Source organism: Nannospalax galili, unplaced genomic scaffold, assembly GCF_000622305.1.
Source record: "Nannospalax galili isolate Female #2095 unplaced genomic scaffold, S.galili_v1.0 scaffold206, whole genome shotgun sequence".
Lineage (NCBI taxonomy): Eukaryota > Metazoa > Chordata > Mammalia > Rodentia > Spalacidae > Nannospalax > Nannospalax galili.
Window position 1 is genome coordinate 4,697,465 of NW_008358101.1, and position 27,117 is coordinate 4,724,581.

Genomic DNA, 27,117 nt, shown 5'->3' on the forward strand with positions numbered 1-27,117 from the left:
ATTTGTGTGTCTGGATATATTTAATTTAACCATTGTCATATTGGGATCATGAAATGATGACTTTTGTTTTGCTAAAATAGCATTCAATATGAAAGAGCAGATTATGAGATATAGCTCCAAATACTATTCAAACAGTCATCCAAGGAAATGTTTCTGAAGTTAATTATATCTAAAAATTTGTGAAAGTAAAATTACTGAAATAGGGGCTGAAGAGATGGTTCAGAAGTTAAGTGCACCTGCTGCTGTTGCAGAAGACCCAAATTTGGTTCCCAGCACCCATAACTGCCTGTAACTCCAGTTCTAGGGGAACCATTGGCCTCCACAAGCACTGTATGTACGTGGTACACTTACATATATGTAGCCAAAACACTCATGCACGTAAAATAAAAATCAATTAGAAACCCCAAAAAATTAGATACTAAAATAATCAAGTTATCTTCTAATATTTCCATAAAGAACATTGATCAAATTATTTTGAATTCCGATTTAATGTAATTTGTCATTCCAATTTCCAGCATGTGCCCTTATGATATATGCAGGTATCAATGAATTGTTATCTATGCCTCTGAGTGCCTACTGGTGTAAACCAGAACAAGAACAAATGCTTCATGATCAAGGTAACAAAGTGTCAAAAGAGCAGTGATCCTCTGCAAATTGGTTGCCCTGAGCCCTCAAGAAAATACACAGATATTTACTAGAATTAAATAAAATCAATGACTTCATCAAACACAAGTTTTGTATTCAGTTGCCATTTTTTTTTAAGGAATAGATTTCTTACTGAAGAAATTAGTGTGTTGTGCTGCAGCCTGGTTCAAACTTTTCTTAACCTTGAGTATCAGTTTGTGGACTAGCTTCCTGAATTAGCACTGAAAATACTTTCTAAATCATGTAGTAACTTTCCAAAACAAGACAAACAGATTGTCATTTCTATCCTTGGAGTTATATTCCAAAGGAGAATTCTAGGCAGGATCTCTGAAATATGGTAATTAATAACAAAAATTCTCAGAAATTCCATACCTTCTCTAAAAAATTTCAACAACTACGTGAATGGAATGGTTAACTTAAATGGTTACTGCCAGCCAGATGTGGATCTATTTTAATTTATAGAAAAGCAATGGCAAAATTCCAAGCCAGGTTTAAAATTCAATCTGGACATAATGCCCATCAGAATAAGAAGCCCACTGCAGGGTTTTAAGTTCATATTTCATGTCTTCTTGGACCCCGACCTTAGCTAAGAAGAAAACCTACATATGGCTTTATTGTGGTACCAGCCGCAAGAAAGTATATGAAATCGGACATTAATTGGCTTCTTAGGGCCCTATTTTGGAATAAATTTTAGTTCCATGTTCTGTTAATAGAAATGTTAGAGAAATTTTCCTTCACTTTAAGTAAAATAAAATATCACTTCTCTTGATCAGGGGTGAAATTGTGAGCTGAAGGATTTTAATAAATTACCACAAGGTAAATAGATATCATAGGATAAAAAGTAGGAAGTAGCCTTCGAATAAATTATCAATATGTGTCATTACTCCCACATTCATTTCCAGACGCACTCAGTCTCTAGTCATAGAAAGGGTGTTACAAAATAAAGGAGTAGGTAAGAACACATCAATACATCCCTGCTCACCAAAGCCATGGAGGAAGCTTAGAAAATCATTCTGCCTCCTCATTAAAGGGCAAAGCCCTAGAAGAAAACTGCACCAACAATTACTCTTCCAGAAAGCTGTTAACTAGTCCCTTCCCAATGCTGAGAGCACAGTGGAGTTTCTGAAGAATACCAGCAAAGTGATAACAAACCCAGTCTTTGTACCAGCGTTGTATATAACCCTCTCTTTAAGTTTATTTTGCTATAAAAAGTTTTTTGCACCTTTTGATGTACTGTCCTATTTTACATTGAAATTTGTCCATAATGTCAGTTTGGTATAATGTTTCCTGGATGAATAATCAAGACAGTATTTCATGCTTATTTGTTGTCTTGCACACAGGTGAATCTGGTGTGGAAGAGTGGACCCAATGGAGCTCATGCTCAGTTACTTGTGGTCAAGGGTCGCAGGTGTGAACCAGAACTTGTGTATCACCTTACAGGACACACTGCAGTGGCCCATTAAGAGAATCAAGGGTTTGCAATAACACTGCCCTCTGTCCAGGTAGTGTTAGCAGCAACTACCACTGTGGATGTTATTGAATTGTGTCATGCTACGCATATGGAACAGTTTGTTATTTTCATATCTAGTGGGTATAGACATGCTAATTAGAGTTGATAAGTACCTTTTCAACTGTGTTTTTTTTTGTTATTTCTGTTTTCAGAATAGTCAGGATCTTACATAAGTGACTGCCTTCTTATTGCAAATAAGATTTAAGTTTGTGTATCTGCTTCTAAGAGTATAAAATTTAGTTATTTTCCCTGTGTTTTAGGTGGTAAAAACTTGGAACTGAATTTGAGGAAAAATATAAGTTCCAGGATAATATTATTACTAAATCAGAAAAAAAAAAATAGTGTCTTAGACCGAAGAATTATCTGTTATATTACTTTATTAAATACCTTGAAGTAATTGTCCCTATAACAGCCATTTACTACTTTAAGAGAGAAAGAGAAATAGAGAGACAGAGAGGGAGGAAAAGATTGACCCTTTTTAGAGTGAGATTTTGTATGTTAGATCACAACATGGGCCCTTCAACTGACGTACATTATCTTATTATAACTGCTTTTCCCTTTCAAATCAATGAGACCCTTCTTTCAAGTATTTCAGAAGCAAAGATTTAAGCTTGGCCCAATCACTTGATGGATGGATAACTGTCAATATACTGACCACTGCCGATGGTAGACTGACATATGTAGTCCTTGCAGTGGTCCCTGGAAAAGAGAGAGTATCAAAAAAGGGCTTAGCACTGTAGTCAGTCTTTTGACCATCAAGTCATGCTTAAGATTTTCTGGGGATCTCCATCTCCAGAGATGGCTGATTTTTCAGTTGCTAAAATCAAGAGAGGGTAGTATGGAAGAATGTCAGGAATAACACCAGTTTCCTAGTAGAACAGGCAAATGGAACAGATGTAAGAAACTCTGGAGTAGTTTTTGTTTAATGGGTACAGAGTTTAAGATTTGAACATGTAAATTTTTGATGATCTGTTTCACAGACATATGAATATATTCAATGCTGCTGAATTGTATGCTTAAAATTGTTTCCATGGTCAATTTCATGTTATGTGAGGTTTTTTTCACAACAATAAAGAGCCTAGAGGAAACAAGAAGTGAAAAGAAGTGGCAGAAGGTTCGGAGGAATGATGCAATGGTGTGTGAGATCCCCTTGTAAGAATTAAGAAGCAGCAAAACAATAGATGAAGGTGGACTTAAAGAATGGAAACCAAAGCTATGAGCAAAGAAGACACACTTAGCAAGAAAAGGGCAATAATTTCTATTGAAAATAAGTGAGAGTCAGTTGCAATTACATGAGATGAGAGAACACAGAATGAAGAATAATAAGATTCAGAGGAAAAAATGTTAAGGGAGTCATGGATGGGAAAGGATGGAAAGGTGTAAAAGCAGGAGGCATAGATCGAACTCTAATCACAGGAACCCAAATTAAGTAAGCAAAGAGAAACAGGCACTGGGAATCATAAATGAAATCTTCAGACTACAAGGATAAATGCTTTGGGATCTTTGTCTGAGTAAGAGTAGAATGGGCAGTCTGGGAGAACACTTAGCCCTGATGTCCACTTACAGTATTTAAAGGATGAGCCACAGGATCAAGCTCCCTGTTCTCATAAATCAGAAAAGTGTCAATAGAGAATTATGCTACATTTGATATATGAATATGTCTCATCAGTATATATTTAATGGTAAGATTATTTAAACAATAAGAATAGAGTCTAGAGACAGATTCCCAAATTGGAATCTGAGTGTGTTTGAGTGTGGTTTCCATAGTTCTCCACTCAGTGATTCGTCTCTAGCCTCCAATCAGACACATTTGTAAGGTTGGCATATAGAAGTCTCCCTCTCCACCAGAGAGAGATGATAAAATGCTGTACTGAACATGGAGAACATCTGTGGGAGGACCAGAGTGCTTCTCCCATGTGTAATGGTTAAAGTTTCTCATTCCCTAATTCTCATGCTGAGAAGAATAAGTAATCTATGATTTTAAACGTTTCTTTGGTTTCTTAAAACTTTCACCTTTACAAATTATATATAAAAGACAGTGTTGGCAGTTACTAGCCACTGTTTTACCTGCCTGTTCGTAAAGTATTTGTTTTTACAAATTTTGGTTGAATAATACTCACAAGAAAAGTATATCATTGTTACAGTTCAGTTTGTTGAATTAAAGAGAATAGCTTTAATTCATTTATTTTTAATTTTCTTATATGAGGGATAATTTAGATACTACATTACTTTAAAAATGCCAGATAAGTATTTTGCTAAAGGAAATAGGGCTTTCTTTCATAGGGTGTTTGTTTTTTATGAAATGTTTATTTACCATGTTGGTAAAATACATACTTTATTTTTATTCTAATATATCCTGAAAAAAAGTTAAAAAAAGGTAAATCTTAAGATGTTTAAGCTTCAAGAAGCATTGTAATCGATATAAACATTATTGTAAAATAATAAATTCTCCTCAAATTAGCTCACAAATCAGTAGCTGACTTGTCATACTATAAACTCCAACATTTATGGTATATTTTATTAATGAATATAGTATAAGAAAAGGATCAATTGTCTACTAAAATAAGTCTCTGCAAAATATGTGGACTGAGAGACTTAGAGCTTATATTTATTTGTATCATGAAGGAAATGCAGTAGTATTGCAGATTAGTTACTTTCCATTTGTCATCACATGCTATACTATTCTAATACAGATTGGGTCTTTTGCAAACATTTGCTTTGACAATTATATTTTTTGACATTTTTATTGTTCAGAGTAGGCAAGTATGGAATACACAATAAGTAAATTGAGAAAAATGGAAAGCAACAGTCAATTATGTTTACATTATCCCAGCTGAGCTTCAGCTTCATGTCTACTGCAGCGTTCTTTGCCCCTGTCAATTGGACATCAGCATTTTGACCCTGACAAATCTTGGTTTCATGGGGGCCATCCTGTGCATTCTGAGTGTTTACCAGCATCCCTGGCTTCTACCCACTAGATGCCAGTAGCGCCTCACATTCTTATAAACTGTAGCAACGATGTGTCTTCACATATTAACCAATGTCCTCTGTGGATGAAGTCACCTCTGGTTGACAATCACTGATCTAAGTTTCTCATTCCTGAGTTTATTGAGGTTTATATAGGCTGGAGAATGTTTGGGGGTTGTTTTTTATAAATGTCAAAGTTGCATATTCATTCATTTCTAAAGAAAAAACATTCCACTTGAAGGAATTGTTTTATATATAGCTATAATAAATCACGTGAGCATTTACACATGTTTATTTCAAAACCTGATGATAATGTTTTGTGTATTTTATACATTTTATTTAGTCTCACTTTGGCACAATGTGAAAATTTATATAAAAAAACAAAGACAAAGAAGAGAAATACAAAAATTAGTGAAATTTATTTAAAATGGGTTTTGTTCAAATTTATAAACTCTAACAACAATGTAACATTCTTCAAATTTATTAGGTAATTTTTAAATTGAGATGTTTACTGAAAAATAAAAGATCTTATATGATTTCCATTAAAATTCAAACTTCTAATCTCTAACATAATTCTTATAACAATATATCTAATGTAAATCTTATGAAGAAACCTAAAAATGGGCTATAACTTCTAGGAAATTCAATAGTATCCAAAATAATAAAACATTGAATGTTACATTGTTTATTTGTCAAATAAAGAAATTGGCTTTTTAATAAATGATTGAGTCAAAAAGGCCTCATCATATATCAATAAAGTCTACTAAAAAGAGTTAGGTAATGTTAATTTTCAGAGGACTCAAGTATCATGTTTTAACTAAGCTGCCAAGATTATTTGGCTTATTTTTAGGTTCATAAAGAAAATTTTACCAATTTAGATGTTTTATTTTTCTGTCATTGTGCATGCTGAGCACTATAATAGTTTGATAAATTATTATACAGTATCATTATCAGTTTATGTAGAGGAAAAGGTTGTTATTAAATTGAAATTTTGGGTAACTGGAAACACAAAAAATAAAATATAAATTTTAGATAATACGTTTCTATAAATTCTTTTAAAATCCTTCCTTGATTGATATTTACATAGTATACACACATATAAGTATGTACATATTGAAAAAACTATATGACTTTATGTATATAGATAGACAATTACAGACATTAGTTTTGTTGTTATTCACAGATGTGTATTAGCTTAGGTTTTCCCAGCTTTTCATGGGGAAAAATAATAAAAGTTGACTTCTCCACTCTCAAAGACTTTTCCTATATATTATTCTAAAGAAAATAATCTCCAGCAATTGTCATAGAATTGTTAAGCACTTTTCATTGAATAATACTCAAATTCAGCTATTTTTTTCAGTATTTAAGCATATTTTTACAACTGATTGTGGAGACTCAATAAAATAAATGTAAGGAAATGGTACACCTCATTGTTAAGGTATAATTTTAGTGGGATTCTCTCAGGATGTATTTATGCATGTTTTAAATTTCTATGTATACTTGTTTGTATTTAAAATGTACTCTCTGGTGTCTTAAAGTGTATGTATGTACACTGTGGAAATATTAAATCTAACTGAAATTACTAACATGTATCAGAATCTTAAAAAACCCTAAGAGATTAAATGTTAAAAAGATTCACCACAAAATTTATAAGATTCTGTGATAATTTATCTACTAGGTAGCTAGATTTCATATTTAAAGTAAAAATTTAATCAACACATTCCTGAAGAAAATTCTAGATATGCCATATTTACTGGCATAATACCTCTGCCATTGTATGTGGGCTTGTACTTATCCCTACCGATGTGGAGGGCAAAAATGAACACCTCTTTCTGTCTCTTGTCATATGAGTATGAGCTCTCAGGGATTGTAATCTCAAACATCTGAACTCAGAACTTTCTCACTGTGTCCCAAGGCCATAGGCTCAGCATTAAAGCAGAATGCTGTCAACCAGATGGAGCATTTCTCCTGAACAATACTTACTTGTATTGATGTGAGGTGTCACTGTCCCAAATGTAAGAATTAGGATGACAGCAGTCATTTATACATTCAGAAAAATAGATCTAAACTTTGAATCATAGTGTGGTTTCTTAAAAGACACCAATATTCATTCCCATATCACTCAGTTAGATACAGTATTTGACATGTCATCCTACTCAAAAGACTGTGGTCTTGTAGCCATATGTTGAGATAAAAATACTTTTATTAGCTAAAATGTTAGTTTAAAAAGCTATTTAAAATATGTTCTACTGAGCTAGAGTGATGGCTCAGCTGTTAAGAGCACAGACTGCTCCTGCAGAGCACCCAGGTTCAAATCCTAGCACCCACAGGGTGGATAACAACCTACCATAACACCAGTTCCAAGGTAACCAATGCCTTCTTTGGTCCTCTGTGGATATTGCATTACATGGGTACACTTACATACATATAGGCATAACACTCACACAAAAAAAATCAAAAAATATTTTGAAGATTAGCTACAAATATATATATATACACATATATATGTATATGTCCATTTTTGTTTGTTTTTCCTGAAACTTGACAGGTACTAGAATTAAATCAATCCTTAGCTATATAAATGCAAATTAAACTCTAAAGGATCATCTCCATTGTAAGAAATTTAATTTTCTGTATTTTGCCTAGTAGATTTTACTTAAAAATAACTTACAAGTGTTTAATCAAAAGGAAGAAGGGCTTTCCAACAAAAACAAAAGGAAAAAAGAGAATGGTTTAAAATTTACAGTTCAATGAAGAAAAAGTACAATAGGTTTCTATTATGTTAATAAACTTTTAATTAAATTTAAAATGTTGAGGATAGTAAGAATTTTATTGAAAATGAGTTTTCAAAATATCTTCATAAGTTATTTGAGTTTTTCTTTTTTTCTTAATTATGCAGAAAAAAAATAATCTTTGGCTTTACCTGTCTGACTTTGTGGTTGAAGCTTCTTTGCTTTATTACAGTACATGGAGTTTGGGACGAATGGTCACCATGGAGCTTATGCTCGTTTACATGTGGCCGAGGCCAAAGAACGAGAACCAGGTCATGCACACCTCCTCAGTATGGAGGGAGGCCCTGTGAGGGACCTGAAACACATCACAAGCCTTGTAATATTGCTCTCTGTCCAGGTAAGCATATTCGGTGTCCATTGAAGCTTATGTTTATGTGCTTCACCTACTGTCTACGGTGTGCATAGGGTGTAGAGAGGACAACTTTTGTTGAGTCCCAGTGGGAAATGTATTTTCTCATTATTTTTGCTTCCCTGGGAAAAACTGGGTAATTTCCTCGAATCCACTGTTGGCAGTGCTGTATATTTTCTTGAGTTAGTACTGATCAATGTTCAACTCTAATAGATTTCTCTAAATGTGTGGATTAATGTTTACAATAAGATTATATTTGTACTGGGTTTTCCATTCTGGGAGAATCACAGGGAGTCCTCTCGTCTTGAGGTTGGTTGTTACCTTTGTACTCTAACTAGCAAGATCTGGTTTAGAGTTTGTTCTCCTGGTGTTATTCCCTCACATTCATTCAGTCTAGAAATGAAATGTGCATTGACATGTCTGAAAAGTATAAATATTTCTAGGGGATATCATAGGATAGTTTGTAAAGTCTTTTCTTAGAGAGTGTTTATGCTATCTTAAAATTTTCCTTCAAACAAATATTCCAGTCCTGAATTATCTACTTTTGATAATTCTGCCCATTGCTTCACAGACAAGTCTGCATAATTCTGTTATTTAGATTATTCAAGCATCAAACAAATAGTTATGAAAAGAATAAGAAATGCTCATCTCCAGTTTCAAAAGTCTCAGAATTTGGGGAATAATTACACATTCAAAAATTGCATAAATGATACAGTCTCCCAAGAAACTACCTACACTACTGTGAACAGCAAAAAGCTAAGAAAGGCAAAGGGCAATATCGAAAACAAAAATCCCCCCTCTTCTCTTTAGGCGGTTTTCTTTCTCATTTTCCTGGTTCACACATTCTTCATGGAAGCAGTGTGAGGTGACTCCAACCTCTCCATGTTAATGTTATAAGGCAATTCTTCAATGCTTTGCCAATGTTAAGATTGGGGAAGAGGCACTAGGGACAGAAGTATTTTTTTGGGGGGGGTCTTTTTAAGATAGAGTCTCCGTGTAGCCCCAGCTGGCCTAGCATCCATTATGTAAAGTAAGCTGGCATCAATCTCACAAAGGGCAACGTGCCTCTGCCTCCTGTGTGCAGGTGTTGAAGTCCTGTGCCACAAAGTCCAGTTGGAATATTGTTCACTCTTTAAAAAGGAAAAGATCATGGAATGTTTCTCTCAGATGTGCTGAGAAGATACTGTGCTAACTCTCACGTGCCATACAGAGTATGTTAATGTTATAAGGCGATTCTTCAATGCTTTGCCAATGTTAAGATTGGGGAAGAGGCACTAGGGACAGTTGGTAGATAGATATGGTTAAAATACATTATATAATATGTGAGGTATTTGGGGGGTTCTTTTTAAGACAGAGTCTCCGTGTAGCCCCAGCTGGCCTGGCACTGTCTATGTAGAACAGACTGGCCTCGAACTCACAGAGATCTATCTGCCTCTGCGTCCCAAGTGCTGGGATTAACTGCATGTGTTACCAAGCCCAGCAATATGTGAAAAATTTAAGAATAAATAAGAACATTATTTGAAAAATGAATAAAACATCTTAAGTGTAAAAAACTACCCACTGTGTATATATATACATATATATATGGTAGTCACATAATGAACTTATTTTATTTATTGTGAGGACTGCTTGGTCCTTCTACCTATTGCCATTCAGATAAAATAAAAGAATTTTTATTGAGTAGTATTTTTGATTCCCATGAATTATAAGTATGAACTCAATAGTTATGCAATTATGAATATTAAGGCTCCAAATCATAGTTATTTACTTGTAAATCACTCCCAGAAAATCTATGACACAGACTGGCCTCGAACTCACAGAGATCTATCTGCCTCTGCGTCCCAAGTGCTGGGATTAACTGCATGTGTTACCAAGCCCAGCAATATGTGAAAAATTTAAGAATAAATAAGAACATTATTTGAAAAATGAATAAAACATCTTAAGTGTAAAAAACTACCCACTGTGTATATATATATACATATATATATACATATGTATTCTTAAATTCAACTGTTTCTCCTGTTATTATTGTTCTTGAGTTTAGTCATATAATAAAAGATGTAAAATACTTATTACATTGTATTTCAATATTACTACATTAGTTACTATCTGAAAGGTAAGTCTAATACCTGTAACTTTTCAAAATTTTCATCCTCTACAAAACTTTTTTCATTGTGATTTAAAAATACATGAGATATATTTAGTACAAACTTTAGAAATTCTCTTTAGAAATAACTGTTTTATAGCAAAATTCAGGCACCTTCACTGACTATAAAACTGTTGTTAATATCAATTTCAATGCAAGACACCAATGAAAAGAATGTAGCCTATGATCTCAAGAAATTAAGAAGGTTCAGACATAGCTGTATAAGGATTGTCAGTACCCTAGTCTTAATAAACCTTTGTGCTTTGTTGATTCTAAGGCTTTAGCTAACATTTGTTTTAACATTGAATCTGAGATACCTGGGACATCACCTTTGGGGAAAGAGCAGTGATAGGAAGTGCAACAGACAGTGGTAAAGTAATTGAGTTAAGACTAGCCTAGATTTCCTTGGTTGCACTCACCATGAAATACTGACAAGGACAGAATAAACACCACCACCATAAATTACATGTCTTCACTACTACTACAAGATTTAACAGTGTGAGTTGTGTTCATTTGTGTTGACATTTTAGAACTGAATTGTGCAAGAACAGAATTCTTGGCATCTTTACTTTAAGAATTGTTCATGAACTTCATAAAATACTCTCAGAACGGCATATATTATTCACATCAAATATGAAATTTTTTTTATTTATGCAGAGCTAGATATAGACTTGTAAGTAGAAACTATTTAGCACACACTTTCCCTAGTAAATTTTCAACTTTCTTCACATCTTTTGAGACCAGGAAAAACCATCTGCCTGGCATCCAAATAAAGAAAGAAAGAAAGGAAAGAACAGATACAGCATTTCCTAATTTGAGTTGTTAGTTACTGTTTTAGTTTCTTTTCCTGTTGCTGTAATAAAATACCCTGACAAAAGCAACTTAAAGGAGACAGGGTTTATTTTGGCTCACAGTTCAAGGTATCATCATGTCAGGGAAGTCAGGGGAGCAGGAATTTAAAGCCTGGACATGTGACATTCACCATAAAGCAATAAATAGATAGTTGCTAGTAGCTCTGTTTCTCCTCTTTAATCAGTCCAGGATCTCCTGCTCAGAGAATGGTCCTGACCACATTTAGGATGTGTCTTCCCACATCAATTAATGTAATCAGGTTAATTCCTTTAATTCCTCAGAGGCATACTCAGAAACTAACCTTAATCTAAATAATCATTCAGATCTGTGACCAGGGCTTATCTCCCAGGCCATTCCAGATTCTGTCAAGTTGACAATTAACACCATCATTGGTACTGAATTAAGACATGTCTGAGAACAGGAGAGCTGGTCAGAAGTCTAGAACAGCAACAGGAATCAGCCTGCTCACATGATGTGATATCTTTTTCCTTTTTTTGTTATCTAAACTCAAAATTAATGTCACTATGAAAGGGTATATGTATGCATGTGTTCACTTGTCTTTGAGCTCTCTTTTCCTTACCTAAATAAACCCAAAACTTAGTTCAACCTATTTTGTTGTTGCTGTTTTCTCTGAAAGTTTATCATGGTCACTAATTGGATGTTCAGTGCATAAGGGTGGCAACTGACATATTTGAGTGCGTGGAATTTCTTTTCAATTTCCTATTTAATCTCTCATGCAATTATGTTCCTGGCATTCACTGAGAAATTACCACTGAATGGATTTTCTTGACATTTATATATTTAAATTTCTAATGCTCATTCCAATTTCTTGAATTATATTTTGTACATATATCTATATATCTATATCTATATCTATACCTATATCTATATATATTAGTGTGATGTAATGGTAGGATTTTGGACTTTCCTCAAAGGATGCATATTTAAGTTTAGAATTTTACTTTTTTCCATAACTCTCACCTCTCTGAGCTTTGGCTTTTTCATCTGTATATTGGGGATAGTAGCATTACCTGTGTCATGGTACTGTTAAGAAGACTGACAATGTAAGGTACTGTGGTTGGCAGACTTGGTAAATTGCAAACAACTAGCATAGTATTATTATTATATGTGTTATGTTAATACCCTCTGACAAGGCTCACCAATATCACAAGCTGACTCCATTGCTCTTGTCAATAGGCCTTTAGAAAGTACTAGAAAGGACTTGTTAAAGGATGGCAATGGTTGTCCCCACCCCAACTCCTGGCTGGATACTGGGGTTCCCTGAATCCTATCTCACCCCTTCAAACCTCCCCCACACATACTTTCTCTACCACCACACACTGGTGCTGGCCATACCAGACCTAGGTTACTCTGGTGCCACAATAAATTCGTATCTAGCTGTGAAAGAAAAAGGATCTAGGTTTGTGTTGTTAAGTGATTTATATGAGAGTTTAAGAAGATAGGACATTCTAGATAGAACATTGTTAGGAAGGAGAGATTTTTATATGATTAGAAATCATATGCATTGTGTAGAAAAACAGAAGATTTTCTATAATTGATAACAAAGTTGCAGTTTCAAGTTAGCTAAGAAACAAATATTGGTACTGTGGGTAGTTGTACTAAATAATCTTGTTTATAATGTGGAAGTGAAAATGTCTATCAGTAATGTTCTCATAGATGGTGAGTTCCCAAAAAAGATAACCAGACTGTTTGTGAGCCAGAAAAGATGCTTATAACAGTGGGATCCAGCTATATGGAATATACCTCCTGATATCCCTAGAGAGAGACCTTCTTGATGGGCAGATATTATCACTTGAAAGCCTGGCTTTAGTGGTGTTTCCTTTTATTAATATTTAACTAGAGAAAAGTGTCAGGAATAATATGCCTGCATCCTGGTCTGCCCGCCATGAAAAGTAAATAGACACATAGCCTCAAAATAAAATCGTCTATTCCAAAATTAAACAATTCTCATATAATCTTGTTTTTAGTTCAAAACTTAAATTTTATAAATATATGATATGCTTTACAAAGAATATTTTTCCTATCAGTAATTTAGTATTAGAGAGATGAAAGATTTGAATCTGGTCTTGTTTGTGTTTCAGCTTTGGCATCTCTCAATCTGATATATATTCATGTAAGTGCGCTACAAATAAAACAGAGAGCAATAGTAAATAACAGCTGAGGGACAGAAAAAGGCCAATATACATGAAATACACACACATGTATATGTATATATATACATATTATTCCTTTTATACACTAGATCATGTGTGTAATTAAATTTAATTATATAATTTAGTGGGAAACAAAGCAATCTGGAATTCAGAACACATTCAGTTACAATTCTTAATTAGTATCTGTTTGCGTATGCAACTTTTCATTATTTCACATTTTTCTCATCTATAAAATAGATCTAACATTCATTACTGATCAATATAGCAAAAGTGAACTGGTGAAATATAAAATATTGTAAACTGGAGAATATTTAGCAAAGTTTGTGTGAGGTTTGTAGAGGATGTTACTTTAATGTTAGATGCTTTTGGAAAAAGCAGGTCAAATAAAGATTTTTAATATATTATTTATTGTTTTTATTTTATGTATCTGTGTATTGCCTGTATTATGTAAATGCACCTATTCATGCAGTACCCATAGAGGCCAGAAGAGGGCATTCAATACCCTGGAACTGGACTTACAGAGCTTTGTTAGCCAAGATGTGAGTGCTGGGAATCAAACCCAGGTCCTCTGTAAGAGCAGCCAGTGTTCTTAACCACTGAGCCATCTCTCCAGCCCTAACAAGATAATATTTTTTGAGCTCGTAGCCTTAATCATAGACTCAACGAGATTCTTCCAGGTTTCCACTAACATTCACCCACATGTTTACGCCTGCTTGTAGAACCGAGCAGTGTCATTCTGCTACACACTTTGAACCTGCATGCCTGTGAAGCCAGAATCCCCAAAAGGAATACTGTGATGTGTGGTTTCCAGGCATATTTGCAAATCCTGAAAGGCAGGAACTGTCAAAGGATTGCTGCCCAGAAACACCTCGGGTTCAGTCTCCTGCTGACCTAACATTTTGATCTTCAGCATTTACGGGAGGATGATCTGCCTGTCCCTCTACAGGGAGTCCTTCTGGTGAGGACAGTGAGTGGGGAGATGCTAAGCATTTGCCTGCACTTTGTTCATAGGTCTATAGTTGTCTCTACATGATGATGTTATAATTTGACATTCAAATGTTGCCCCATTAACCTGAGTTTTAATTACTTTGTATTTTATCTTTTTAATAGTCTAGTTGTTTCATGGTGACTATATGTATTTTATGTCATTTTAGTTTTTTAGCACTATTCCTGTCACCTTTAAGCTCTTAACTTAGCCTGTAAGAATTTTGTATCAATAGTGCAGTTATTTGTATCGGAGTTTGCTTTACTACTTTTTTTTTTCATTTCAACTCTGGTAACTTCCTTAGAGTTTCTAAAAATCCTTTTTCACTTTATAAGAGTCACTTGATTATATATTCAATTTTAACTTCTAAAAATAGTATTTTGATTTCTCTTTCATTATAATTCATTTTGAAATAGCAAGTAGGAAACAGTTTTTTTTTTCCTATTCAACTTATTTCGATAGCAAGAAGTCAGGCTCTTTTCAAATATTTGATCTTTGTGTTCAGAAAGGATCTTTCTAGATTCCTGAGTAACTCCTAACTAAATGCAAATTTGAGCTCCCTGACTTTTCCATCATTAAATCAGATAATTTCAAAATCAGATCTCAGAATTCCTCTACTCACAAGTCGTTTATCTGACTCAGTCAATCCACCATCTTCAAATATAATCACTGCTGAAATGATAGATTTATATCCAAAATATGTATGACCTAATGGATGGGTAATGTAATCTCTTTTGTTTTTATTATCATTATCGTACCTAGTCTGTAGTGTGAATGATTGTTGGTCATATTTGAAAGACTGAAGACACTATGTTTATTATGACATAATATAGAATTTAATTTGAGACCTGTATACAAGACACAGTTAGTTGCTTTCATATTGGCCTGAATATGTCTGGCAGGATAAAGTCTATATAGCAATTTAAATATCAGAGATCTAAACATAGAGTCTTTGCAGTTATAAATCTTCTGGCTCCAGAAAATCTGGTAATTTTTTGTTTCTCTGAAGTGAAACATAAATGTCTCTTGTGACGTTGGTGTTTTCAAAATCACGTTACATAATGATTAGACAGTATGATCCCTCACCATTTTCCTTGCTTCCAAAATAAAGCCTTATTGTTCTCTGTTCTTAGTCACTGTTGTAGAATAGCTCATAAAGCAATAGGAGCTTTTAAATTGAAAGATAACATTTAAAGAAAAAAATCGAACTGCAAGTGCGTATCATGGAAATTGAAAGAAATTGAAAAGGACTTAGAAAATGTTGACTCTGACCTGCCTGCATTTCATAGAAGAAATCATGAGATCTAGTGTACCATTTTCAGAATGATTTTCTGTGAGAAGAAAAGGATAGAGGAAGTTAAATTTCAAAGAAAATTTAGAGGCAAAACTTCTTAATACATAGCACCTTGTCATGGCCTTCATTCACATATTGCAAAATACAATATCAGACTGTCTTCTGCTATCTAAATGTAATTTAGTTTCCATTGATAAATATTTCTCCATCAGTCTTTCCTCTTTATGTTCCTCAGCCTATAGCAATGACTATTCTGTTTTTTTAAATTAATTAATTTTTATTTTATGTGTATGAGTGTTATGTTTGCGTGTGTGTGTGTGTTTGCGTGTGTGTGTGTGTGTGTGTGTGTGTGTGTGTGTGTGTGTGTGTGTGTGTGTTTGCATCTGCATCATGCAGTGCCTGCAGAGGACAGAAAAGGGCACCAAATCCCCTCGAGATGGAGTTACAGATGGTTGTTAACTGCCATGTGGGTGCTGGGATTTGACCCTGAGTCTTCTGCAAGAACAGTCAGTGCTCTTAACCGCTGAGCCATCTCTTCAGCCCTGGTATTCTGTTTTTAAGATGAACATATTTAGATTCCACAGAAAATAGCATATGACATTTATCTTTTTTGTTTTGTTATTCCACATAACCTTGATAATCTCCAGATGATTTCTGTTATGTTTATTTCATTTATTTTCATGATGAATAGAAGTACCTGTGTGTTTGTACCACATATTTTTGCCCATTTATCAGTTAGTACATGGATTACTTCTCCACCTTGATTCTTATGGAAGTACTGCAATAGGTATGGGAGTGCAAATGCTTTCTTCCACATCCTGTTAATGAATCGTTTAATAGTTCCAGCCCTAATCTTTTCAAGAAACTATTGTTTAGCATAATGAATCAATTTTTGGAGAAAACTGTATTAAATATCCCATAGTACCTCTCTTAATTTATATTCCCATCAATAGTTTCCAAGGATACTCCTTTCTTTACCTCCTCACCAGCATGATAAGAACTATTCTTAATTACTGAAAGTTATATATCATTGTGATTTTGATTTCTGTTTCATGTTTTTTATGCATATAGTAGACACTTATATATCCTCTTTTGAGAGATGTCTATTTAGGATGAATATCTATTTTAAGTTAGATCATTTGTCCTTTTTGTTTTTAAGGAGTCCCTTACATGTTCTGAATGCTAATTCCTTCTTACGTGTATAGTGTGCAAATATTTTCCCACTCTGTAAGTTGTCTCTTAACTTTGATAGTTGTTTTACTGTGAGAAACTTTGGTTTGATATAATCTCACTTGCCAACTTCTTTTGTTTCTTTTCTGTGCTTTTTGTCCATCCAGTATTCAGAATAATTCTAGGTTCTTTTATAACAGTTTCATTGTTTCAGAACTTTCCTCCAAGTCTTGACTCCACTTTGAGACTCTGAGTTGACTTTTGTAACCAGTGAGAAGTAAGTCTAGTTCCATTCTTCCACACATGGATTTCCAGTTTTTCCATCACTATTAATTAATAAAGCTATCCTTTTTCCAATCATGCTTTTTAAACCTTCTTCAAAATTCATCTGGCTGTGGATGTGCGGATTTACTTTTAGGCTGCCTATTTGTTTCTTTGTTTAGTTTGACTGTTTTCATGCCCATGCCTTGCTGTTTTTATTGTTATAGGAATGGATTATATTTTTAAGTCATGTTTTACAGTGCCTCTATAAAATCAGTGGTTTTACTGATTCATTGGAATGTGAAAATTGCCTTTTCTAGTTCTGTGAAAATTTTCATTGTTGTTTTGATAGGTTCCTTGTTGCTGTGACAAAAACCTAACAAAGGAAACTTAATGAAGGAAGGGTTAATTTTGGCTTATAGTTCCAGGGCATAATAGTCCATCATGGTGGGGAGGTCATAGTGGCAGGAGCTTGGGGAAGCTGGTCATATCACATCTACCCTCAGGAAACAAAGGACAGTTAAGGCTGGTGCTCAGGTGCTTTCTTCCTTTTATTTAGTCTAAGTCTCATGGAATGGTACCACCTACATTTAGGGTAGGTCCGCCTACCTCAAATAACTAATCTAGATTGTCTTTCACAAAGATGTCCAGAGATTTATTTTCACAGTTATTTTCAGGTTGACAGCCAAGATTAGTCATCACAACTACATCCCTCATTAAACTGACACCCAAACATAACTTTTAAGCGAAAACCTTCTACCCCTTATCCTCATAATCTAATGGTCATCTTAAAATGCAAAATGCACTCAAGTTCAACTTCAAAAGTCCCCTAGTCTTTAACAATTCCAAAGCTGTTCAGAAGTTTGAAGTCTTATTTTGGATTCAAAGCAATCTCTTAACTGTGAACTACTATAAAATAAAAAACCAGGAACCAGCAACATGGCTCTGTGGATAGGGCATTTACTCTCATGCCTAATGGCCTGAATTCAGTCCCCAGAACCTAAATGGTAGAAGGAGAGAACCAATGCCTGCAAGCTGTCCCCTGATCTGCACACACACACACACACACACACACACATATATGCACCTCTCTACCATGATAGATTGATGGTAGATGATAGATAGATGATAGATAGATAGATAGATACATACATACATACATACATACATACATACATAGATGGTAGATAGATATGTGATAGATGGTGATAGACAGATGATAGTTGATAGGTACATGTTAACATATCTTAAATCAAAAATAGTGTGCATATTTCTAATATACAATGGCACAGATAAATATTACATTTCCAAGAGAAAATAAGGGGTCCTAGCAAGGCCTTATCAGTCCAAAGCAAGACTAACACCCGACGAGGCAAACCACAAACCCTGCAGCTCCATCCCAGGCATATGGGGTGTCTGTGATCATGTGATCTCCAAAGGACTCAGGTAGCCTCAACTCTCCAGCTCTGTTGCCTTAGGCACTTATAGTCTGTCTCTTGTGCTAGCTCTACTCCATATCTGCAGTTTTCTGTTGCAGACATCTTATGGTCCTGGCATCCCTAATATCTGAGGGTCACTATTACAAATTAGGCTTGATCTTAGGAGTATCATGAAGTGACCTGTTAGGGCCTCCATGAGGAACTTTGACTTTGTGACAAATTCCCTGGCCTCAGAGACTCCCTGGAACTGTGTCACAAGATCCTATGACTCCCTCAATTCTTCACCTTTCATGCCCACAACATCAATACCATGTAGACAATGCTGCCAGACTCTGCCATCAGCTCAGGATGGTGCTTGACCCCCTTGGGTTACAGTGGAATTGCTTTGTATGCTAACTCTATAAATACTTCCCTAAGCATTTGCTTTTGAGTATGAAACTCTTTCCGTGACAGTCTCAATTTAAACTTGTGCCTTTCAAGTGATCAAGCATTCTTGACTTTGGGACAACTTTGATCTTGTTCTAGTACAAAGCACCACGTTTTTCTTTAATGACACTAATCTCTTTAACACCTGCAGGTGCGTAGTTCTCAGCACTCTTCTTACCCAGAACTTTACACTTGCTCATAAGTTTTCCCTTCAGAACTTCATTTTTCTGATCGTTCTGCTATATGCTTTTCTCTCTCCTATATACAAGCATGAAAGCAGTGAGCAGTAACCATCACACAGCCTGAATGCTAACCTATGCTGAAATTGCCTCAGCCAAACAAATTAGTCCATTACCTTTAAATTCAGCTTCACTCAAGTCCTTAAGTCATGGATCAAATGCAACCAGATTCTTTGCCAGAATCCTTCATGAATGGTCCCAGCCCAGTTCCTGACACAATCACTGCTCCCCTCTGAATCCTCATGAGATAGGCCTCCTCTGCTCACCTTTCTCTCAACATTTTTCTCTTACAACCTTCCACCAGAATCACCCATAAACTCTTCACACCATATTCAAGGTCTTTTCTAACCCAAATTTCATCATGGCAAGGAAAGTATGGTCGCAGGAGCTTGAGGTAGTTGTTCACATGGTATCTGCCACCAGGAAACAAAGAGCAATGGATTCTGAAGCTCAGCTCACTTTCTCCTTTTTATTTGGTTCATGAACCCTGCATATAGAATGCTACCACCCACATTTAGGTTAAGTTTTTCCAAAGCAAGTAACTTAATCTAGATAATCCATCAAAGGCATGCCCAGAGATTTGTTTCCTTGATGATTCCAAATCCCATAAAGCTGATCTCAAGATTAGCCATCACAATAGGATTTGTATTGAAATTATAAGTCACTTTGGGTATTGGGAACATTTTGACAATATTGATGCTTCCAATCCACCAATGCAGGATATCTTTTATCTTCATGTTCCCTCTTCAATTTCTTTCACCTATGTTTTGCAATTTTCATTGTTGAGATCTTTTACTTGTTCAGTTACATTTACTCTTGAATAATGTTTTGTAAATACTATAAATCAGAATGTTTTATTCATTTTTTTTCAAATGATTGGCTATTGGTGAGTAAGAGCACTGCTGACTTGTATATGTTGACTTTGTGTATAACAACTTTGCTAATGTATTAATTCTTTTTTGATAGAGTCTTTGGTTTTTATTTATATGGGATCATATCATTTGCAGACAGTGAAAGCTGGACATCTTTGTTTCAGTTTGGATATTCTTTCTTTTCCCTTTTATGATTGTCTGGCTTGGACTTCCAGATCTATGCTGAATAACTGTGGTAACGGTTGGCATCCTTGTCTTGTTACAGAGCTCAAACACAAAGATTTAAGCTTTGTTCCATTCATTCTGTTTAATTCTAGCTATTTGCTTACTATATATGGACTTTATTATGTTGAGGTAACCTCCTTTTATGTCTAAAATATTAAGTCTTTCTCTCATGCAGTGATGTTGGATTTTATTAAATGCTTTTTTTTACTATTGAAATGATAATATGGCTTCTGTCCTTCATAAACCTGATGTGATGTGCCATGCTTATGGACTCATTTATGGTGATTCATCCTTCTATTCTGGGAATGAATCCAACTTGAGCATATTGAATACTCTTTTAAATATGCCATTTGAATTGATTTGCTATACTAGCAAATAATTTTGCTGAAGAGTTTTGTATCTATATTTCCTAAGAATATTAACCTGTAGTCTTCATATTTTTTGCCTCTTTCTCTGGTTTTAGTTTTAAAATAATGACAGATTCATAGAATTTTTGGAAGACTTCTTTCTCTCCAAAGTCTTACAATTATTTAGATTTGGTAGTTCTTCAAATGTTTGGTAAAGATCAGCAGTAACATCTTGTACTATTTTTGTTTGCTTTGTTTGTTTTGGTTTGTTTATTGTTGTTTTGTTTATTTATGGGAAGCTAATTAATGATTTAGTCTTTCTATATTTTTTTTTTCTGGTCTTTTTTGAGACAGGGTCTCCTTGTAGCCCCAGTTGTCCTGGAACTCACTATGTAGACCAGGCTGGCCTTGAACTCACAGAGATCCACCTACCTCTGCCTCTCAAGTGCTGGGATTAAAGGTGTGCACCACCACGACCAACGTCTTTCTATATTTTAAGGGTCTGGTAGGTTGTCTATTTCTTCATGAGTCAATCCTGGTAAGATGTATGTGTTTAATAATTTATCCATTTCCTCTGGGTTAGTAAATGTGTTCTCTAAATCTCCTTTTTAAGTGCCACTTGTAATGTCCCCCTTGACTTTCCTCATTTTATGTACTTGAGTCTTCTCCTAGTCTGGTGTGTGTCTATGTTGCTTATCTTTTCGGAGAGCCAGGTCTTCGTCTTGCTGACCTTTGGTATTATTTTGTTTCATTGATTGCTTCTCTTAGTCTCATTTTTTTCTGCTCATGCATCTTTTACTTCCTTTCTTCTACCAAATTTGGGTTTTATTTGCTGTGCTTTTTCTGATGCTTTCAGGTATAGTGATAGACTATTTACTTCAGGGATTTAAGTTTTTTCTACTTAGATGTCAGTGCTACGAGCTTCCTTTTCATCCTGCTTTTGGTGTACCAGGATTTGCTAAGGCATGTCTCTATTTTCAGTTGTTTAAAGAATTTTCTTTTTAGTTCCTTCTGGGGTTATTATTTGACCCATTGTCTTTTCTTATTGCTTTTGATTTTAATCTATTCATTTTATGTAGGTATGGTTACTCCTGCTTTCTTTTAGATTCTACTGTATGAATATCTTATTATATTTTTCATTTTAATTCTATGCAAGCCCTTAGAAGTGAAGCAAGCTCATTGTAAACTACACATACAGTATCTGAACATGAGTGCATGTGTATACCCGAAGACTATAACAAGAAGCACAGTGCCAGACAAGAGAAACCTCCCTTTGTGTCATTGGTCAATGTAGTCCAAGAGACTCCCAAAATAACATAGGCAATTGCTACAGGTCTCAATTACCTCCAAGAAGTTGAAAGTAAGACCCTATTGCTGAAGACAGGACATACTTTGGACACAGGACTTGGAACAATGGAGCTGCAACTAACATGGAAGTCTCCTCCCTGAAAACTAGCTCACATAGTTCTAGAGGATACCATGCAAGTGACCAAGGAAGAAAATCAATCAATTAATTGTCAACCCAGCTGGGAAGGAACTCATGGGTGGCACTGTAAACATAGCCAAATACACATGGCAGGAGAGGTCATGATCCTTGCAAAAACCCTATCTCTGTCATATCTCTAGACAAATGAAATTCTTATTATATGTTAAACAACATAGTTTGTCTTTTAAAAAGCTTTCTAAACTACAGAGGCACAATCTTAAAATTTATTTAATGTAATAATCTCTGTACTATGTCTAAAATTGCATTCTAAATTCAATATCTTAAAAATAGAAAACAATTCTCAAGCCTGTATACCCCTTTACTCGTTTTTACACTGGTCAAAAAGCCCAATAAAAGAACTTTCCCTTTACATATATGAGTAACCAAAAAATCAGTCTGAGTCTTTATTATTGGTTCTATCATTCCAACATCCAGAAAATCTACCATCAGCCTTGTCTAGACTATAGTCTAGAGCTGTAGTTCCTCTCCCTCCCACCATTCTTGGCCTAATTTACTTTTCATAGAACAAAAAAGTTAATTTTAAACATAAATTATATCATATCCCTACTTGTTAATCCTACACAGCTCTCTCAGTCACGTCCTTCAATGTGTTGTAACTTCTGGCTTCTATATATCATCTGGATCTATCTCCTGCCACTTTCTCTTTTCATGATTCCCCATAAACCCTGGTTTTCTCTTTCCCCAATGCACAAAGTTTTATTGACTTCAAGGCTTTATACTTTACATAGAACTTCCCATTGGTCTTTGCAACGCTGGCTCCTTCCAGTGACTGAGACTCAGATGTTGTATTATCTCCCAGGAGAACTAGCAGAGCATTCCCTCATCATATAGCCCCATTTACTACATTAGCTTCAAGGAACTTCAAGAGGAAACTCTTCTTCATTCATATATTGTTTTTTCATAGCCAATCAGACATAAAGGGAAGAGCTTGGTCAGTTGTAGCCATCACAGTCTTCGAAGAGTTTGGAAGAGTAACACCAGTGATTCCCTAATTTTTCTGGAAACCTTTACTTAATAGTACATTATGAGCCTCCAACAGGGTTGTGGAGTTTTGCATGTTCTAACTTACCAGGAAAGAATTTTCATGATAGTATGATTGGAGTTCAGTAGAGTTACAGTTGTATGATAAAATAAAATCACCGAGCTCTTTTCAAATATCTAGGGTTGTGATGACTGTGGGAAATCCCTCTTATCACTGTGAAGCGCAAAGAAGTCATAGAGATGAGGCAGGTGAGGAGAGGCATTGCTTGTCATCTGTGCCTTCTACTTGAGCAGATGAAGAGCAAACCTGGCATGCGAGCTGAAGAAAAAGCAGGCTTTGCACTACTTTGTCTCCAGAGTTAAACCTCAGATAAAATAAAAAAAGCTGTCCATTCATTTTCTAGATTACCAACATGAGTGGTTACTTTTAAATAAATACGTGTAGGTATCTTGATGAAAGGTTGTTGGCCTTAAATACCTCAGCATTCACCCACAAAAGATAATGCACACATTCTGTTTGGAAATTCGGTAAAGTCCAAAGTAGAGCTTAATTTCCACTTCTTAGAAACCCTCCTGCCCTCTTTATACATTATTTCTCATTCAGTCAAAGGAGATAACCTCTCCTGGGATACCTAGGAGCTGAGATTCTTTGAATAACATAGTAATGTTTTCTAAATTCCTGGATATGTTATAAAACAGAAATAAAACAAACAAATAAAAAAACCTACAATATGGTAAGATCTCACTTTGGCAGCAGAAGAAATTCATACATATCAATCTTTTCTGACTTCTCAGTTTTCAACTTCTCTAATTATTTGTATTTAACGCTCTAAAGGAATATACACTGGGATTACATATGGCATTTTGTGTTAGGCTTTCCCACTTCTTAAGAGACAGTGAGTTACTTTACCAATTCAATTATTTCAGAATAGTGCCCTTAATGTTCAATAAAATGAGCTTCCAGGTCTTAGTATAAAATAAATGGCAAACACGTCCAGTTGATTGATATCTCTTCTATTTCATTGTTATTACTGACTTTGTAAATGAAACTATTCATTATTCACATACGTGTTTTATGGATGTTTTGATAGTGCTTAATCTCAAAATATCCCCCAAGTTTCTAATATTAACTCATTCATTGAACTTTTGCCAAAACCTAAAATATGTACATGGTCAGGAAGGACTGAACAACTGACATTATGAATGTCTGAAATGCAAGCCTTTAATTTTTATATAATGGTTAGGCAATATCATCTTTCCGTAAAAGACTAGTGAATAAAGCAGTTCACAAGTAGATAATCTTAATTTTCCTCATCTCTTTCCAGCAAGGCCTTTCCTTATTTCTTATAGACATCAAACTCCTGTCAGACTGTCTTCTCTCTAATGTCTACATTTGACTAGCTAATCCCTAACTTCGTGACTTCTTAGCTGAATACACTTATTCTCCCTTATTTTACCACTGAGTGTGTAACTATTACATTCATGGTGACATATACTTAAAGGCTGCCTCAAAGCAGAACCCCTAAGTATGCCACACATCCTGTCTACTATTAACTTGTGTAGGTTGGCATCATCTAATTTAGCTCTTCCTGTTTTACTGTTGGGGTGTTCACAGTTAGATGTACACTTGCATATTCCTTTACCAAATAGAATGTAAGGTACATTGAAAGATATTATTTTTACGCATCCTTCTCAGACTGCTTGAAATAGCAAATTTTCATGATGAATGCTCAGTAAGTGTCACCTTTGAAAAGAAAAATTCTGAAATTAAAAAAAAATGCATTCAGATTGAAAGTCAAAAACAGAGGGTAAATCAACAATTTAGAATGTCCTTTTGATTCACTTTTTGGTCTGGTAAGTGTACTACATGGTCAAATAAGATTGTATCTGATAGGTTTAATAAAGTGAGTTGATAAAATTGAACTAATGGGATGATTCAGTTGGCATTTTATGATTTTTTTTAATATTTCAAAGGTTTATTAAGTACAGCTAGAAATCCATTGAACAGTCTCTATTTAACAGCTACAGGCAAGGTTTAAAATTAGGTTAAAAGTACTTATTCCTGTCAAGCTTTTTGCTTTGCTTAAAAGGGCTTTCACAGCAACATTTTCTTATATTAGAAAGTTAGATTGATGAGGAATTCCCTTTCACCTTTCCTCAAATACATAATGACTTTGGAAAAAGTAGGCAGCTGTCCTTGAAAGCATTTAGAATATTTATATGATAGTTTTTGCATTTTAAGCAGGTGTTGGTTGAATCCTCTGCTTCTGTTTTATAGCATTTGCCTTTGATAGCTCTGGTTTCTATGTGAAATTTTCTAAATCCCACAACCCTAATAATAACTTGTTTAGATATGATCTGTCTTATGTAACCCTACATACTTCATGTGGTATTTTAAAATGGTTTTGCCCTTGAAATTTTACTTGTCCACATATATAATACACTTAAAATAGCTGAGATAGGGACTTGCATATTTTCTCTCTTATTAGCAACTATCACTCTTTTGATAACGGAATCTCACCATCATTTAAGTAAATAAATCTATAAAGACAAGTCAAATTATCTGTACAAACCATCAGACAACAGGGTACATGACAGTTATCTGGGTGTTTTCTCTAATACTGTTCCTAATGCTGTTCTTTCAGGAGTTCTCCTACCATCAAATCTCAGCAGCTTTCTAATATTCCAAGACCCTCCAAGGGCCTCCTACTACCTTCTCCACAATATAATAGAACTCATCATAGAATCCTCTATTTAAATACTTTAAAGCATTCCCTTTTATTATTTTTTGTGCATATGAGTGTATTGCCTGCATGTATTTAAGTGCACCCATGGAGATCAGAAGAGGGCAACTGGATTCCCTAGAACTGGAGTTACAGAAGGTTGTTAGCCAACATGTGGGTGCTGGGAACTGCCATCCTCTTAACCACTGAGGCTTCTTTTCAGCTCTTCAAAGCATTCTTGATTACCTGAGAATAGTGGCCAGAATTCTTAACATAGTGTCAAAAGTCCTGCAGAACTGGAATTCTTCCTTTGACCCACCCCCTTTACCTGTCTTTACTTGGGTCTCTGGATGCCCTTCACAATGCCTTTAATCCTATGTCTGAAAATGCCCAGTTACCCTGCCAAGGACCTTTGCATGTCCTTTATAGACAACTTTTTCATATGTACTTTCTCATTATTCTTCTGGGATTATCTGGAACATCAATCTGCCAAGGAAGATGCCCTGTTTCTTTACTTTTCTCACAATATTCTGAAATTGTCCTTTACAACATACTATAAAATTGACCTATTTGCATGCCATTATTTATTTTTAGGAGATAACCTCTCTAAAATATGAGTTTTATGATGTGTTGATCAGTTTTTTTTTCCCCCCCTTTGGTCACTTTTTCATTGTTCTAATTGTTGAAGGCTTGAGGCATCAATAGAAAAGAAAAAGTGGGTGTATTGATTACCTGTCTTGTTGCTGAGACACAAAACCTGGCAAAAACAGCATAACAAAAGACAGATTTGCTTTAGGTTACAGTTCCAGCTGATACAATCCATCAAGACAGGGAAAGCATAGCAGCCAAAACAGGAGGCTGCTGGTCAGATTGCATCCACAATCAGGAAGCAAATAGCTATGAATCCTGCTGCCCAGGTCCCTTTCTCCTTTTTATTCAGTTGTGAATCCAGTCCAGGAAATTGCAATAACCACATTAAGTCTGGGTCTTTTCAAGTCAGTTAACCTAATCTAGATAATCCCTCACAGACATATTCTGATAATTGTTTCCATGGTGATTCTAAATCCCATCAAGATTAACCATTACAGTAAAAATACATAAAGAAATAGGAGAAAGAAAATAAAGTGATAATAGTCTGGGGATCAGTAATTCACTTCACTCTCATGCCAGTGTGACATCACATTGCAAACATTCAGAGATTCATCTTTAAGGA

The 27,117-nt window shown here is 34.9% G+C and overlaps 1 protein-coding gene across 1 annotated transcript in view; it reads left to right on the forward strand.

The window, feature by feature from the left end:
* The window catches only part of Adgrb3 (adhesion G protein-coupled receptor B3), a gene marked incomplete in the record, with an annotated part of 857,756 nt that overhangs the window by 313,009 nt on the left and 517,630 nt on the right, over window positions 1–27,117 (forward strand). The window contains 2 exon segments of the mRNA XM_008856279.3: window positions 1,986–2,147; window positions 8,087–8,251. Of these exon segments, the coding sequence (XP_008854501.1) occupies window positions 1,986–2,147; window positions 8,087–8,251 (327 nt within the window).